The sequence below is a fragment of the Oncorhynchus tshawytscha genome, linkage group LG23 (assembly GCF_018296145.1).
Source record: "Oncorhynchus tshawytscha isolate Ot180627B linkage group LG23, Otsh_v2.0, whole genome shotgun sequence".
Lineage (NCBI taxonomy): Eukaryota > Metazoa > Chordata > Actinopteri > Salmoniformes > Salmonidae > Oncorhynchus > Oncorhynchus tshawytscha.
The window spans coordinates 9,593,578-9,612,269 of record NC_056451.1 but is presented as its reverse complement, the minus strand read 5'-3'; the positions used below and the strand labels follow the sequence as shown (position 1 = coordinate 9,612,269).

The 18,692-nt window shown below is 42.1% G+C and overlaps 1 protein-coding gene across 7 annotated transcripts; it reads right to left on the bottom strand.

The window, feature by feature from the left end:
• Nucleotides 1-2,480: 2,480 nt before the first annotated feature.
• fli1rs (Fli-1 proto-oncogene, ETS transcription factor-related sequence) lies at nucleotides 2,481-17,126 on the bottom strand. 7 transcript variants are annotated; one of them, XM_042304544.1, is made up of 11 exons: nucleotides 17,056-17,126; nucleotides 9,606-9,811; nucleotides 9,013-9,182; nucleotides 7,509-7,712; nucleotides 7,319-7,393; nucleotides 5,309-5,332; nucleotides 4,977-5,048; nucleotides 4,647-4,709; nucleotides 4,466-4,513; nucleotides 4,048-4,131; nucleotides 2,481-3,430 (listed from the first exon to the last, which is right to left on the bottom strand). In XM_042304544.1, exons 2-11 carry the CDS (start codon nucleotides 9,743-9,745, stop codon nucleotides 2,907-2,909), a joined length of 1,404 nt encoding a protein of 467 aa, XP_042160478.1. In that variant the 5' UTR covers nucleotides 9,746-9,811; nucleotides 17,056-17,126; the 3' UTR covers nucleotides 2,481-2,906. The 7 variants fall into 7 exon arrangements, with proteins under 7 accessions (XP_042160478.1, XP_042160474.1, XP_042160477.1 ...); XM_042304540.1 differs by having other exon boundaries at nucleotides 16,932-17,069; XM_042304543.1 differs by lacking the exon at nucleotides 17,056-17,126 and adding an exon at nucleotides 16,580-16,774.
• Between the last annotated feature and the right edge of the window lie 1,566 nt (nucleotides 17,127-18,692).

The following is an 18,692-nucleotide window of genomic DNA, read 5'->3' as shown; positions in this document are numbered from 1 at the left end:
TTAGTGCTAAATACAGCTGATAGAATCCTGACTACAACCAAAAGATTTGATCATATTACTCCAGTGCTAGCCTCCCTACACTGGCTTCCTGATAAGGCAAGGGCTGATTTCAAGGTTTTACTGCTAACCTACAAAGCATTACATGGGCTTGCTCCTACCTATCTCTCTGATTTGGTCCTGCCGTACACACCTACACGTACAAGACGCAGGCCTCCTAATTGTCCCTATAATTTCTAAGCAAACAGCTGGAGGCAGGGCTTTCTCCTATAGAGCTCCATTTTTATGGAATGGTCTGCCTACCCATGTGGAGGACGCAGACTCAGTCTCAACCTTTAAGTCTTTACTGAAGACTCATCTCTTCAGTGGGTCATATGATTGAGTGCAGTCTGGCCCAGGAGTGTGAAGGTGAACGGAAAGGCTCTGGAGCAACAAATCGCCCTTGCTGTCTCTGCCTGGCCGGTTCCCCTCTTTCCACTGTGATTCTCTGCCTCTAACCCTATTACAGGGGCTGAATCACTGTCTTACTGGTGCTCTTTCATGCCGTCCCTAGGAGGGGTGCGTCACTTGAGTGGGTTGAGTCACTGATGTGATCTTCCTGTCTGGGTTGGCGCCCCCCCTTGGGTTGTGCCGTGGCGGAGATCTTTGTGGGCTATACTCGGCCTTGTCTCAGGATGGTAAGTTGGTGGTTGAAGATATCCCTCTAGTGGTGTGGGGGCTGTGCTTGGCAAAGTGGGTGGGGTTATATCCTTCCTGTTTGGCCCTGTCCGGGGGTATCATCGGATGGGGCCACAGTGTCTCCTGACCCCTCCTGTCTCAGCCTCCAGTATTTATGCTGCAGTAGTTTTTGTCGGGGGGCTAGGGTCAGTTTGTTATATCTGGAGTACTTCTGTCTTATCCGGTGTCCTGTGTGAATTTAAGTATGCTCTCTCTAATTCTCTCTTTCTTTCCCTCTCTCGGAGGAGGACCTGAGCCCTAGCACCATGCCTCATGACTATCTGGCATGATGACTCCTTGCTGTCCCCAGTCCACCTGGCCGTGCTGCTGCTCCAGTTTCAACTGTTCTGCCTGCGGCTATGGAACCCTGACCTGTTCACCGGATGTGCTATCTGTCCCAGACCTGCTGTTTTCAACTCTATAGAGACAGCAGAAGCGGTAGAGATACTCTTAATGATCGGCTATGAAAAGCCAACTGACATTTACTCCTGAGGTGCTGACTTGCTGCACCCTCGTCAACTACTGTGATTATTATTATTTGACCATGCTGGTCATTTATGAACATTTGAACATCTTGGCCATGTTCTGTTATAATCTCGGCACAGCCAGAAGAGGACTGCCCACCCCTCATAGCCTGGTTCCTCTCTAGGTTTCTTCCTAGGTTTTGGCCTTTCTAGGGAGTTTTTCCTAGACACCGTGCTTCTACACCTGCATTACTTGCTGTTTGGGGTTTTAGGCTGTGTTTCTGTACAACACTTTGAGATATCAGCTGATGTAAGAAGGGCTATATAAATTGATTTGATTTGTAGATTCTGTGCCACATTTGAATCAGTCTGAGCCTCTCCTCTTCAGCCACAACAGTTCTACATGCACTGTGCTATGTCTGTAGGGAGGTCTGTCCCCTCTTCAACTGCCAAGGCCTGCACTTACAATTCCGCAGCAGGAGGGTAAGCCCTGATAATACTGAAGCTGTCTGATACTTTATCCATATAGGCCCTGCAAAAGATGATAGAAAACCATGAATAATAGAGAAAAGACTTATGTTGCTATGACACATCTTGGTCTGGTCCAATCATATGGAAGGAGCTGTATGGAGCTTCTTCAGTCTGCTCCTGTTGTGAGTCCACATGTAGCTCTGCTGTCCCCTCTGGTGACTACCGTACCTACAAGTGTATCTTTGCGTTTGCTTACTGTTGGTTTTGAGGTTGTTTTGGTTAAGAGTACTTTTTTTTACGCTTGTACAGGTGGCCTCATGATATGAATATGTTTTATTTGGAAAGCCATTTTCAAACATTTATGCACAAAGCTTAGCCTATCAATAAGTATCCATTTATTCAGTCTGTGTTGGTGAGGAAGTTTAGCATCTAACTCACTCTGTGTACTCTAGCCACCACCAAGATGGTCACCAACAAGTTGTGGTCAGTTGAGTACAACACAAAGCCCGCTCTGACCCAGGAGGTGACGACAACCTCACAGCCCGAGACCGTGGTGGAGGGGCAGTTAGGTGTGAGGCAGGTGGAGAGACTTAAAGGGAGGCCTGTGAAGGGATTTTCTGTCGTGGAAGTGGAGCAGGTCTCTGAAGCACACAGGACATTCGCGGAGTTCTTTGGTGTGGACAAATAGACAGCAATTGTGGTCATTGCCTGATATTCATGTTGATAATTCATCTTGGCAATAAAAAAAAAATTAAATTCTGATACACCATCTTGTTAATATTTTTGTCGTTTAAAATTATCAATGGTTTGAAGAAACTAGAGGGGACCAACTCAAATATACAAGTTCCTTTTATTAGCATTACTACAGGGGTAAATGTTTTATTGCTACAATTGTATGAAACATTCTGTACAATTATACTTTTACAAATGTTAGATTTAATGAATATAGTAATTGAGATAAAGACCTCAACAGTTTTACCACTTCCCACACTCAGTGACTTTCCCTTTAAATCCTTCAATGACCTCAATTACATATTAAACAAAATACTTACATAATTGAAAAACTTGGTTTTTCAAAAAACTGAATCACAGGAAATGAACATTCTCAACCTCCATAATTGAGAAATTAAAAAACTCGCATAGCGTTACAATGTAATTTAGACATTAAAGACCAGATACATTGTGGATGGTATCTTGGATATGTCTGTTTCAGAAAGCTCTGCCAGCCCATCCAGTCTAGTGCAAGACACCCAGGCCTCAATAGTATGAGCTCAGGTGGGAGTGAGTCCCCGGGTGCCTTGGCATGGGAGACCCTGGATACATTGGGCTGGTTGTTGAGTTCCAGTAAGTTGTAGGCGGCCCGAAAAAGTTCCCAGGGGACACTGGCATAGGGGCGGCATGCGTGTTCATGAAGTTCATTTTTGGCTGGTGGCTGTGGTAGGGCTGGGCATAAGATACCTCAGTCTGATACTTAACAATGCCCCCCTCTCCGCCGTGGCCCTGGTGGGCCTGTGAGATGCCCTGGAAGTCAAACTTGTAGGCGTAGCGCTTGCCGTGCACCTTGGTCATGATGTTCTTGTCGTAATAGTAGCGCAGGGCGCGGCTCAGCTTGTCGTAGTTCATGTTGGGCTTGCTCTTGCGCTCGCCCCAACGCTTGGCCACCTCGTCCGGGTCGGTCATCTTGAACTCGCCGTTGGTGCCCTCCCAGGTGATGATGCTGGAGTTGTTGCTGTCCGACAGCAGCTCCAGCAGGAACTGCCACAGCTGGATCTGTCCAGAGCCTAGGAAGAGAAACAGGACAGGGGGTGAGGGGAATGGATGCATCAAAGGGCTGGGTTCTGTTAAAGTGAGCAAGATCTGTTTCTGAAATGCTTCTTTTAAGAGTAGGATTGTTTGTAGATTAGTGTAGTTTTATCCATATACACATTTACATTTTTCTGTATTTGTATAGATTTTTAAGATGTTTTTTGCTTGAATATACTTATCTACTATTATCTATTGATTTCCATTTCATTCTTTATGCGATTTGCACTGCACAGAACACCGGAAGAATTTTCACTGTGAATCATTGTCATTTTTGTTTGTGTCAATTAATCCTGTAAGGGATGGATTGCCAACTGTCAATTTGACACGAAAATACAATTTAAATCATTCACATGCAGTTTCATTCATGCACCATTGATGTCTCCTTCTCGTGGACTATTTTGCTATTAAAACATCTGTCATGTCATATCAATGTCCCGATGGGTGTCTTTGTGTCTGAGAATATAACTTGTATAAGAGAACACCAGGATTCTAAATATACTTTGAAGTTTGAACTACTCCTGCAAATGTGACCTTTTTCACTGTGTGTCATGGAGAGAGAGAGAGAACGTGGGTGGACCAGGCAGAAACCTACCCACAGGCCTGTGAGCGCTGGGGTCAGGCAGCCTGTATGAACTGTGTTTGCTTGTTCGGTTCTTGGAGTGGAGGGCCTGCCCTTCTGTGAGGAGATACAGAATTAATTCTGTCAAACAGGGTCATTCTGGTCAACGGGAGACAATAATTCAAATATTTCAGCCTAGTTTCGCTGAGGGTGAATGTATAATGCTTTCATCTCGGTGGAGGTTTTTGTCAATGTGCCATCCCAGACAGGGAATGTATGACCATTAATTCTCTCTCTTTAAGGAATACCTCGGCCCTCCTCTTTTCTCCTATTCAATCTCTTTTGGAGTGTGACAGTTCATGACACCAAAGCAGACAGTGTAAAGGCCACATTTGTCACCACCTTTTTGGTTCACCAGTTTAACATGGTGCATTATGGGATATGCTCTCACCTGGGTTGGCTAGACGACTGCTGATGGGACCTAATGCTTGGTATGGGTCTGCAAGGAAATTAAGGGTTTGAAAAGTTAGATTGTTTTATTTAGACATTGTTGGCTTGACTATGATACAAAGGTTATACCAGTGTTTCAACAAACTAGGATCAGGAAACGAGAAAGCAGTACAGATGCACACCTTGCACACTTCTCGGTGGAGGCTCTGTGACTCTGGTGCTGTGTTGGTGCTCCATTGGAGAACCTAAATCATAAACAACATGATGTATTTATCAGCATAATGCAAACATGTCAACAAAATTCCTCTGTTTAGTCTTAATTTGCTCTATCAGTACTATTCCATCTTGAACTACAAAATGCTTGACTTAATGAATTCATTCTCTCCACTGTGAAACACTGTAGTAATAATTTTTAGAACTAATATCTTGATACAACTATTAGTATGAATCTGCCTTAGTGCTCACAATAAATGTAAAGCACTGAGGATGAGATGTGATGTCGGTTTTTATACCTTTGGGTACTGGAGGTGGCATGGGGTTCGATGGCCAGCTGTTCCTTCTGCCTATCTCCTCATAACTGTTCTCTGCTCGGAAAGAACGGAGGGTGAGACGAGGCATCCACAGGAAGAAAGTTCAAAGAGGGCTTTTAAGCATAGAGGACAGACAGGGTAGCAGGGTAAATCCATCACTTTTTGACAGCTTCCCTTCTGATTTAAACAAAACTTTCCATAAAATTTTTGTACATGGAAGAAGTACTCAGAAAGTGACTTTTTGGACCTGAATGCCAAAACATTTAGGAGATAAAGGTGCTCAAAGTTGACCCATTTTGCATACACCATCCTACCATGAGACATCCGTGTCTTCATCTCTGGAAAAGATAAACAGTTGAGAGTATGATATCAGTTAAGAGCTTATAAAAAGGTTTTTAAAACTGTTTTCAAATAAATTATACAAATGTTTTAAAAATAATGGACTTTTTTTTACCTTTAACGTTAATTATCTAAAAACGTGCAAACTCCTATTTTCTTCATATATGCATATCTTGTAGCTTAGACCCTACTTTACAGAATTAGGTTTTAGGTTTTTGTGTTGTGCCTGCCATTGGTTGAGACATAACATGCTCTTTAATACAAGGGTGGGTGTCATTTCAATCGTAGAAATAGAATGGACATATATTTCAACATGAAACAAATTGGAGTTTTAGCTTTTTTTGATAATTTATGTTTAAGGTTGAATTACATTTTTATTTTCAAGCAAGTATCAAATAGTTTGACAACACTATTTGTAAGCTTTTAAATGAGAGCAATCTCAACCGTTTATCTGTTCCATTGATTAAGACATGGCTGTCTCATGGTATGGTGGGGTATGCAAAATAGATCAACTTCGAGCACCTTTATCTCTTGAATGTTTTTGCATTTGGGTCCAAAAAGTAACTTTCACTTATATACAATGTGCAAATGTGTATGGAATGTTTCATTCAAATCAAAAGGGGGGCTGTCAAAAAGTGATTGAATTCAAATGGATTTACCCAGCAGCCGTAGAAGGAAGGAAGCATTTTTTCCCCAACACAATCGTGCTATCAATAATTGCTTCTATTTCACCAGATGCATGTCTGATTACTTCGACAGACGAAGTTATAAGGATCATTTAGTTGCTAATGTTACCCTGTGGTACCCCAGAGGGCCTTCAACATGAAATACTACATGAGAGGGGTCAACACAGCTAGCCTACAACTTTTATTTTACTGGGTAAATTGACTGAGAACACATTCTCATTTTCAGAAACAACCTGGGGAATAGTTACAGGGGAAAGGAGGGGGGATGAATGAGCCAACTGGCCATGATGGTATGAAGGCCAGATTGGGAATTTAGCCAGGACGCCGGGGTTAACACCCCTACTCTTTTGTAAGTGCCATGGGATCTTTAGTTACCACAGAGAGTCAGGACACCCGTTTCAATGTCTCATCCAAAAGACAGCACCCTACACTGGGAAATGTCCCCAAACACTGCCCTGGAGAATTGGGATATTTTTTTAGACCAGAGGAAAGAGTGCCTCCTACTGGCCCTCCAACACCACTTCAAGCAGCATCTGGTCTCCCATCCAGGGACTGACCAGGACCAACCCTGCTTAGCTTCAGAAGCAAGCCATCAGTGGGATGCATGGTCACTTCCCAGAGTAGCTCAAACTGCACATGCATTGTTTTCAAAAATTCCTCCATGTAGCAAGATGGTGACACTGAAATGATACTTCCTGATCATCAACTGCGCCATTGAGCATTCCTATAGGAAACAATGGGGTATTGTCATCGATGGCTTCGTCCATATTTTTTTTACAGTCTATGGAAGGAAGCCCATAAATGGAGCCTCAAAAAAAGTGATTTGAAGCAGCCAGAAGAAAACAGACAAAGGAGAGCTGAAGATGGTCCAGTATTCCTTGGGGTGAGTGTTATTTTCTTCCGGGCCACCTCTGCTGCCATTAGATTGTCAATTGTGTCCCAAAGTGGGGCCCATACTCCCCCATTTTCCTCTGCTGGTGCAGCTGTTTCCTGTCTGAAACTGACTGTTGAGTTGTGGAGTCATCAACCCAGGGAAACGTTAAAGAACTCTAAACTATATAATCTGAAATGGCAACTCAAAACTTCATTTTGAATCCATTAAATGAGTGAAGTATTTGATCTGCCTCTGAGAGAGGTTTGAATAGATGCCACAAAACCCCTCCATTTTAGTCCCCTTCTCATTTTAAGGCAGTTTATCTCAATGCTTGCTAAGCTCCAGGTTCTTTACACATGCAGTTTAAGGATTTTGCACTAAGTCACTATGTCGTTGGTAATGAGTTGTGAAGTTAATTGTCTTACCTGATTTAACCTGTAGTCTGGGTTGTTGCTGTGTGTTGTTGGTTGGAGTTGTGGGGTAGGAGAAAGTAGGGCTGCCTAAAAAGAGATTCAAAGAAGGTTACAAAATGGATACATAGATCAGTTATGTCCTCGTGGAGTATGAAAATAGTCAAATGAAAACTTTCTATGAGTCCCAGGCCGTAACCCTTACTCTGCCGGAGGTAATTGAGGTGGCCGAGCAGGATGTCTGTGTTGTAGGCGGACGTGAGGCGCATCATATCCTCCTTGGTCATCTTGCAGAGTGCCTTGCCCTCCAGTGTGTGGAAGTGCATGATGTCCACCTCCTCCAGGCTGTACTCCTTGATGGCCCAGTCCAGCCACTGGCGCACATGGTCCTGGGTCCACACCTCAGGGTCTGGGACCAGGAGGAAGAGGAGAAGGAAGAGAGATCGGTAAGACGGGGTAACAGGAGGTTGTTGTAACTCACACAGACCCAGCATCTCATAAAGTTGAGGAGTTACTCTTTTGTTTTCTTCTCAAATGAAACTAAAGGTATTTTAAAATGTACAGTAAGAGCCCAAAGATTATGTATGGACCTCATGAATACCCCAAAATATCAGACAGTAGTTTGGAGACGCCTAGCCTCTGTCTGTACCCTAGGGCAGGGGTTCCCAAACTGTTTTGCTTTGTGACCCACCAATTGAGGTGTCTTTTGAGTCACAACCCACCAAAAGGGGTGAGCAGTGACACAAACCAAATAATAAGTAAAACATATTATCTTAGCAGCGGAGAGAAAATGTTGCAGTTTCAAAGCTAATCTACATTTCCTACAATTCTATGCATTTTTACATGGCTAATGCTGTGTTCTTATGCTCAAACATTACAAAATCAATGGGGGCTGATGGTCTAGCTTTTATTCAGATGATTGTTAATTTTCAAAGACTATAGGCTGCTATTAAAAAATAAATAGGTCCTTTATATTTTCTGCATACTTTCTATTTAGTTTTAGTCGTTTAAGTTTACACTGAAAGCGTTTTTATCCAGTGTCCCCGGAAGTGGGTCCTGACCCAGATTATGGGAAACACTACCCTAGGGCAGGGATCATCAACTTTTTTTTTCTTGAGTGGATGGTCAGGGGGCTGGAACATAATTACAAATCATTTGTAGACTGCAAATTGACTGCAAGATGCCCAAACAGATATATTTGATTAAAAAACCTTGCTTACATTTTTATATGATGACTTATCACTTATATTATGTGAGGGAATACTTTTTAACAGATTTACAAAATGTATACAATGGGGGGGCAGCCCTAGGGTCTTCATTGTCCTTGTTTAACACAGCTGTGATGTAATATCCGTGTATTATCATCGCCACTAGAATAACTTGGCCTGTGTGACTCAGGGTAAGAATCAAACCTTGTAGTCTTGTCTATTAATTGTAAGGATGTAATACACCTAATGATGTCTAATGTTTGGAATATCATCTGAGTTGGAATCTCCCAACAATGACTCATTGGCTGGATTCCATTCCAAAAATGTGCTCACTTCCCAGTTCCTAAAATCTGCTCTTAATGGCTAACTCACAAATGATGGAAGATCATTTAACAGGTGAAGGCAATATGATGGGAACACCATCCCAGCCTATTCTCTTCGCAGATCCTTTTTGTGCCACAGGATCTGGTCACCCCTCCGCTGAGTGTGTTGGCACCTCACCTGCGGGCACTATGACTCTCTTCTCCTCTGTGGCGCTGTTGGGCGGGGTGGCGGTCTGGGGGCTGGCGCGGGGCTCAGGGTATGAGGCCTGGTAGGCCAGCTGACCCCCATCGTTGCTGCTCATGTGTCGGGAGCGTTTGGTCACACTGCAGTCCACAGGGGACTCACGACTGTCGAGAGAGGGAGAGAGTAGGGAGATGAGTAATATTCTCGTATGATTTTGTGTGATCCTGATGCAGTATTTATTATGGTGATGGTCAACTCTCTTGAATGTAAAAAATATAACACTAAATAAGTGGGAATGTGGTAAATATGACACTGAATGAGTGGGAATGTGGTAAATATAACACTAAATGAGTGGGAATGTGGTAAATATAACACTAAATGAGTGGGAATGTGGTAAATATAACACTAAATGAGTGGGAATGTGGTAAATATAACACTAAATGAGTGGGAATGTGGTAAATATAACACTAAATGAGTGGGAATGTGGTAAATATAACACTAAATGAGTGGGAATGTGGTAAATATAACACTAAATAAGTAGTATAACTTCTCTCAAAGACTGCTAATACTGATGCGCCCTCCTTCACCTGGTTCCGTTGATGTGCTCTCCTCTCTTCCCAGGGTTCTGTGCTCCCGGGCCGGCCCACTCCGGCTCGGTGGGTTCTTGGCTCTCTTCGGAGGCCTGGCTGAAGCTTCCCGGTGACGTCATCTCGCCCTTCATGTGCATTGTCGTGGCGGCAGGGAAGGGCGACTCGAAAATGGACTGGTCCTCGCTCACCACGGACAGTGCTTCCTGCCGGCACGGACAAACAGTGGAGTCAGCGGTTACGGTAAGTATGGGCCACAACTAGTCATGTAGTGACGGTATCCAGGAAACTGCCCACACCTCAGTGAGGTTTTTCCACACTAGGTTGAATGGAACATGCATGATGAGATTCCACACCCTAATGAGTCTTGTTCTATTGATGAAGGATTTATTAACTCCTGTTTCTAACTTTGTCATAGTCCAGATGTCTTTAGAATTTGTGATTGGTGACTTGAGGAACATTACTTGGAAAATAAGAGATTGTGGCATGAAGCTTATAAATCACTGTCTTTATTTGATAAATGTAGCTGTACCATAATGTTTGATTGCAGTTACATGCTGTACACTGGCATCGACGTTTTGAGAAATGAGAGCTTCTGTGATCTTTGTCACAGTTTTAATTCGTTGGGATTCGGGTGATGGGAGGGAGCTTGGTGGAGTCAGATCAAGATTTGAGACGCTTTCTTTGTGCTGCTTCCTGTGTTTAACGCTGACAAAGGCCCCCAAACTCCAAACCATTCTTCAAGATGGCACTCTTCTGTGTGAGTGTGTGTGTCTGTGTGTGTCTGTATCTATGTGTGTGTGTGTGTGTGTGTGTGTGTGTGTGTGTGTGTGTGTATGTGTGTGTGTGTGTGTGTATGTGTATGTGTGTGTGTGTGTGTGTGTGTGTGTGTGTGTGTGTGTGTGTGTGTGTGTGTGTGTGTGTGTGTGTGTGTGTGTGTGTGTGTGTGTGTGTGTGTGTGTGTGTGTGTGTGTGTGTGTGTGTCTGAGGGCGTGTTGTGTCTATACAGTGGGTAAGGATAGGCCTTGTTTTTGAGTCTTAGTGTGGGTAAGTATATATGTGTAGGTCTAAGTGGGAGTAAGTGCGTGTGTGTTTAGAGGACTTCACTATTGTCTTTGCGGCTCGTACGTCAGTGCCGGGCTTTTTTGGTGGCCCACAGGAAATCTGGCCCCCATGTGCAGAGAAACCTTTTGGCACAGGCCAAGGGAAAGGAAACAGAGGGGGGCCACAGTGTAAAGATGTGGCTCATTTAAAGCTGGAAAACAACCTAGGTTTGATGAAGGTAGGGGAGGATTGGGTACGTCGGACAGCAAGAATACACAGCCTTGATCTAAGTTCAAAGTCCCGCTCTTCCATTGTGTTACCTGAGCAGGGTAAAGTGTTTTATGCATGGTACACATTTAGTGGCATCTCCTTCTTCAGGCTAAAGCAACATTGCAGCTTAAATAAATTACATTAATATATCAAACAGACATAATATTATTTCAGTACTTATACTGAAATGTTAGCACACGTGATACGTTTGTTTTCAGTGGTAGAGGAACAACACATCACAGGTCCACCACACTTTCCTCCCTGACCGTTACCCTCTCTCTCCTCTCTTTCTGTCTCTTTCCTCTCGCTCTCTCTTCGACTCTCTTTCTTCTCCCTGTCTGTCTCCCTCCTCCTCTCATGTTGTGCAGAGGCCCTGACAGCAGAAGTGAAACTAAGGGCTGAGCTGAGAAGAGGTTGAGGCTGAGCAGCAACGATTCATGGAAAGGGTCATGAGCGCCATTCTCATATTGTAATGTTATGCATTGGAGTGATTTGATCAATTGTTCAACTTCTTATCTTTCATTAAGTTCATTCATTGTTTCAATGGCGTGTTTGTGCATTCACAGCCACAAGCTCATACACCTGCTCTTTCTCCCCCCCCCTCCCTCTCCCTCTATAGCTTGCAAACTGACACAAATATACCGAATGTGGCCTGACCGCCAATGCCACAACTGACTTCCTGTTCAATGAGTTTCGTAGAAGCTGGGCCCTGTTGCTGAGGAACACAAAATAGTTTCGAAAACAATTTTGTCTGCACACACACATAGCATACACACTACAAACACACATTTTAAAGTCCTGTCAGTTCTGCTGTCCAAGTTCAAGCATACACAGTACAAACGCACATGATCAATTTCCTGTCAGTTCTGCTGTCAAAATTCAAATCTTTATTTTCAGCATATTTGTGTGTTATCACACTTAGGCCATTTTTTTTTATCTATTGAAAGGTTTGTACTGAATGTACTAGGCCCACCTAAGGCTAATACTAGATGCTGCCATAAAAAGGTTCAACAAAATACAAAAGCCAACTAAACCATACACAGGAAGAACATGTTGGACTGTAAGTTAGAAGTCTGTTGTCTCAGGTTCATCTGCTTAATGGTTGATGGTTAGCAGCACATCAGATAATCATCTTATGAATCAGCCGCAAAGGGTGGTGCTCACACAGTTCACCAATAGTGACACATCCTTGTACCACAACCATGTACTACCAACTGTTGTGAAACACCCTCGCACTCACAACAGAGCTCTAGCTTAATAACCTCTACTGGAACTCAAACGCAGTGCAAAAGCAAACAAACATTTACTTGTCCAACACTTGCTTCCCACCTGCTCTCTCTTAGTTCCTAGATATATCCTTGATTCACAAGGGAGACTGATTACTAGTCTAAATCAAATGCATTGCAGTCTATATGCTTAAATATCATGGTTAGATTAACTTTTGTTCCATATCGTTGCTGAAGTTGATTTACAGTTGAAGTCGGGAGTTTACATACACTTAGATTGGAGTCATTAAAACTCATTTTTCAACCACTCCACAAATTTCTTGTTAACAAACTATAGTTTTTGGCAAGTCGGTTAGGGCATCTACTTTGTGCATGACACAAGTAATTCTTCCAACAATTGTTTACAGACAGATTATTTCACTTATAATTCACTGTATCACAATTCCAGTGGGTCAGAAGTTTACATATACTAAGTTGACTGTGCCTTTAAACAGCTTGGAAAATGTTGTCATGGCTTTAGAAGCTTCTGATAGTCTAATTGACATTATTTGAGTCAATTGCAGGTGTACCTGTGGATGTAGTTCAAGGCCTACCTTCAAACTCAGTGCCTCTTTGCTTGAAATCATGGGAAAATCAAAAGAAATCAGCCAAGACCTAAGAAAATAAATTGTAGATCTCCACAAGTCGTTCATCCTTGGGTGCAATTTCCAAATGCCTGAAGGTACCACATTCATCTGTACAAACAATAGTACACAAGTATAAATGTAACAGTATAACTTTAGACCGTCCCCTCGCCCATACCCGGGCACGAACCAGGGACCATCTGCACACATCAACAACAGTCACTCACAAAGCATCGTTACCCATCGCTCCACAAAAGCCAAGGGGAACTACTACTTCAAGATCTCAGAGCAAGTGACGTCACTGATTGAAACGCTATTTAGCGCGCACCACCGCTAACTAAGCTAGCCGTTTCACATCCGTTACACTCACCCCCCTTTTGACCTCCTTTTCCACAGCAACCAGTGATCCGGGTCAACAGCATCAATGTAACAGTATAACTTTACACCGTCCCCTCGCCCATACCCGGGCGCGAACCAGGGACCCTCTGCACACATCAACAACAGTCACCCACGAAGCATCGTTACCCATCGCTCCACAAAAGCCACGGCCCTTGCAGAGCAAGGGGAACTACTACTTCAAGATCTCAGAGCAAGTGACGTCACTGATTGAAACGCTATTTAGCGTGCACCACCGCTAACTAAGCTAGCCGTTTCACATCCGTTACATAAACATCATGGGACCACGCAGCCATCATACCGCTCAGGAAGGAGACGCGTTCTGTCTCCTAGAGATGACTGCACTTTGGTGCGAAAAGTGCAAATCGATCCCAGAACAACAGCAAAGGACCTTGTGAAGATGCTGGAGGAAACAGGTACAAAAGTATCTATATCCACAGTAAAACGAGTCCTATATTGACTTAACCTGAAAGGCCGCTCAGCAAGGAAGAAGCCACAGCTCCAAAACCGCCATAAAAAAGCCAGACTACGGTTTGCAACTGCACATGGGGACAAAGATCATACTTTTTGGAGAAATGTCCTCTGGTCTGATGAAACAAAATTAGAACTGTTTGGCCATAATGACCATCGTTATGTTTGGAGGAAAAAGGGGGAGGTTTGCAAGCCGAAGAAGACCATCCCAACCGTGAAGCACGGGGGTGGCAGCATCATGTTGTGGGGGTGCTTTGCTGCAGGAGGGACTGGTGTACATCATGCAGATGACATCATGCAGAAGGAACATGATGTGGATATATTGAAGCAACATCTCAAGACATCAGTCAGGAAGTTAAGGCTTGGTCGCAAATTGGTCTTCCAAATGGACAATGACCCCAAGCATACTTCCAAAGATGTGGCAAAATGGATTAAGGACAACAAAATCAAGGTATTGGAGTGGCCATCACAAAGCCCTGACCTCAATCCAGAATTTAAAAAGCATGTGTGAGCAAGGAGGCCTACAAACCTGAGTTACACCAGCTCTGTCAGGAGGAATGGGCCAAAATTCACCCAACTTATTGTGGGAAGCATGTGGGAGGCTCCCTGAAATGTTTGACCCAAGTTAAACAATTTAAAGGCAATACACTCAATTCGTATTTGGTAGCATGTAAACTTCTGACCCCCTGGGAATGTGATGGAAGAAATAAAAGCTCAAATAAATCATTCTCTCTACTATTATTCTGAAAATAAAGTGGTGATCCTAACTGACCTAAAACAAGGAATTTTTACTCTGATTAATTGTCAGGAATTGTGAAACTGAGTTTAAATGTATTTGGCTAAGGTGTATGTAAACTTCCGACTTCAACTGTATGTTGTGAATTTATTTTAGCTTTGATCTGTGCTGATGGTGCCTTTCTACAGAGGCCTCAAATTGCAGAGTTTGTCTACGAAGGGGAATGTTCATTGCCAAACAAGAAGATTGACTCCGCTAAATATTCAATCATCTATTATTTAAAAAGTTAATGGATAAAAAGTGTACATCTAAAAAAAAGTTAATTATGCTATTGTTTATCACAATTGAAATGAATAAATATCTGCCTATTGAAACCAGAGCCATATATCAAGAAACTGTTTGTTTTGCTTATTGCATGCAGTTGATCCCTAATTCACTATAGTGATCCATGTAACATGTGACCAACTCTGTCCACAATATGGTGTAGAGGCCAAGAAAGCAGAAGTAGAGGTTGTGTTGAGCTGATTTTGCAAAGGCCTGCAGCAGCTGCTCCTTCAACATGCAAAAACATGTGGTTTTCACAACTTTTGATATGGCTTTTTTTTTTACATGGCTTTTAGACAGTAGAAACATAAAGCATGTACTGTAGCTGACAATAATAAAGGATACACATGGAGTATGAGTGCGGTCGCCTTGGTTATATTCAGAGTTCATTTATTCACATGTAAAACAATGCACTGCCTCGATACATCCAGTGACTTGATACTGTTTTGCAAAGGCTCTGTTGCCTTTTTTTCGTGTGGAGGGAGCGGAAATGTGTGCGGAAAGAGGTTTGAGACAGGAAGCCTGCAGAGTTCAGATAACCGACACCTGACAAGCGCTCCTGTTTGCAGTTTAGGCCACTATATTCTTTAAATAACTTTGACAAAAACAACTGACTTTATCTGGATGTTTTAGTAAATATCCATGTTTCAGTAGATGGGCCTTCATATTTAAGTTTTGAAAGTGTGTGTGTGCGCGCGCGCTCCTAAATTACGCTCACCGTGTCACTGTAATAACATACATTTTCAGTAACCAGAAGTAGCCTATTTTCCCCCCCGCTCAGGATATCCAAATAATAGCCTAAGTACTTTAGGCCTATATGTTGTAATAGCTGTAGGGTATGAAGAAAAGTAATGATAATTTCGTTATACGTTTCTGGAAGTGATTTGACTTAAGTGGCCGAGAAACAGGATGGACACCTGCAATGCGTGAAAGTAGGCTAAAGCTGTTGGTCCAAAACATATACATTTCAATCAATTTAATCAAGTTTAATAACATTTTAATGTAAGTGGTTTATTCCAATGCCTTAGCTACTTCAAAATATAATCAACATGGTTTTTCAACCAATTTCAAAACCTGTTAAATCGTTTATTTCATTTCGTTATTAGCCTCTAAATTGATATGTTTCGTTCTGCAAATAGACTGAATTGATCGTGAGATGTATAACCTTGGCAGAAAATCCATTCGTTGATTTAGTGCATTTTTCCCCCTCAAAATTGAAGGTCCTTGTTGTTTTATAGGACAAGCTATTTAATCCGGTTCTACATATTTTTTTGTCGAACTATTCGTTAACTGTTTGGTTAAATTCACCCTATTTTGTGAAAATAATAATCAGTATTGCTATAACAAGGAATACCTCAATGCGTTATATTTGTAATTGATGCTGTTCTGTTGTCTTGGTCAGCGTTTGTGCCGAACTTCATGAGAAAAATGCGTTTCAGAACAATTCGATAAATCAATATTTGATCTATTCCAATAACAGTTAGGCTACATCTAGTAGCCTAGTTATTCTCACCAATTTAGCTTTAGATCGTCTTTACATTACCCCCATTTTAATAATTCGATTAAAGAATAATAATTTACTGAAGTCCAGTTTTGTTAATTGGATAAAATAATCCTAACAGTTATTCATATGTTGTGGTAATGATGATTTAATGTTGAAAGAAATGTAAAATATGAAATACCAGTCATCTCATGGATTTCGATCCTCCAACTCTATGGAAAGTGGCCTTATACTCCAAATACATTCCATGGCGCCAAGACACCTGCCACGAGCGCGCTCCAATAAACTTGTACTGATCAAGATTGCTTATGTGCTGTGTAATGTGCCTCAAAGGTGTCGTCTTTATCATAAATTGTGACAGGTGCATCACTTCTTTAAATTACCTTTAACTTTCTTTAGACTAGCATATGCTTTTAAACCAGGAACGTCTGCATAAAACTTGATTAAATGAAACAATTAAAATCGCGAGTTTTGCGCTCCCCTTTTTACGCGTGCAGTGCTGGACACCATTTCGTTTTTTATCGGTGTGTAAAGATGTAGTGGTTACTTGTGTTATTAAAGAGCCGACATACAACCACGAACGGGAAGGAAGAGGAAATTTTGTACAAGAAGGAAAGAGTGGGGACCTCGCATCACCGCTTTGCCTCTCTCACTCAGCAGAGACGTGCTAACCGACTCAGTGGGTGGCTGCGTATCGTTTTCACAAGCGACATTAAAACCAGTTCAATCGCCTACCTTTATCGTACAGTCCATTGTAGCAGTCACTCAGTCGTTGATTCTCATTTAGTCATTTAAACACGTTATAACTAGTCTGGATAGCCTGACTCAATCGCATCAACCCATACACACGCGCATTTACCCTTTGGCGCAAACCATTGCAGCAACAATTCTTGCTTAGTCCATAACCGGATGGCAGCTTTTTTTCTCTCTCTCACTCTAAATTGGGAAGTGAAGTCACTCTAACAACGCATTGGGGTTGGGTCCCTACTGGTGAAACGAAATCCTTTTTAATTTCTTACAACATTGCACACAGAAAACTGCTGATTAGCCTACAAACCAACGATGACAATCTTCCTAATCTGACTGCGTAAAAGTTGATCAGGCTGGTGATTGGACATAGAGCAATTAAGGTGCAGAGCTGTTGGGCTTCTGTAGGCTTTGCTCCGAGTGTTGTTATCGTCCAGCAATGTTTTGAGAAGTATATATTGCCACCATGCATTTTGAGGTGCACAAACACATTGCATCATGTGTGTTTCAAGCAACATGTAATTTGCAAATGAATGTAGGCCCATTTCTAATTTGTTATTGGACATTGTCGAGATAAATACATTCGTTTGTCATTCAAAAGCCTGTTGCTTGCAACATTCTAAACTTGAATAGCCACATCCTAACAACCATAGTGGCGATGAACATTGTAGAGCCTTCCTGTAGTTTTTCTAAATATGACTCCGGAAATTGCAATTGATGTAAAAAAAAAAACTCTGACCGCAAATTTGCGCACTGTGATAAAAAGATTATCCTTCCAAAGTAGGTTACAAAGTAAGACCATGTTCCCCTTAGCAAACGGATCATTAAATGTTCTCTTACAAATAACCATCTATCGTCGATGTAGGAAAGTGCATATTTTAAGGCCTTTACGTTTTTAGTCTGCAAGTAGGTCTATAGATGGAGACTATAGATATGGCTAATAATATGATAGGCCCAATGCACTTCCTTGAGGTTGAATGTAAAATATGACTTTAAACAAATTCACAATACATTGTTTTTTATGAATAGCGTGCAAAGTTAGACAGTAGAAAATGTGAGTTTCTGTATTTTCATAGAAAAGATTTGCCTTTAATTATCAATTTCAATGGGTTTATCAGGAAAGCTATCACACATTGCTTATGCCTCAATCTGGCTTTAAGGCATGCATGGAGTAGCCCAAAGCTACTTACGTTTGTTTATCTTCATAATGTGTTCAGAAAATCGAAACTTTCTTTGGCCTTTTAGGTAAAAAATAAATACAAAATAAATAAATAGCCTAGATGAGATGAACCCAAGCCCGATAACAAGGCACAGCATTAATAGCCTACTAGTATATTTAGATTTATTATGCATTTTCTGTCTTATACATGTAAAAGTTTCCACATTTGTGAAAGAAAATAACGAAAAATAATTGAACTGTCCCTTCAGTCCACTGAACAATGTTTAGGCCTATTTTTATTAAGATCATCTATGATATATTGTGATTGTGGTTCTGCCATTGTTCAGCTTTGTGATATTCTGGAGTTTTTCATTGTGTCACTCGGTTGGTAAATCAGTTGAGTTGATGATGGACTCGTCATCATTAGGCCGGCCAGGAGGTTGTGTAACTAGAACCCCCATGTGTCCTTGTCTGGAGACAAGGGGGGGGGTCCCAATCACGACTCGTGTCTCCCACACCATACACGACTTGGCAGCTCACTTTTCCAGATGTATTTTTTCTCTGCTGGGGAAAATTGCGGTGTTTGTTTA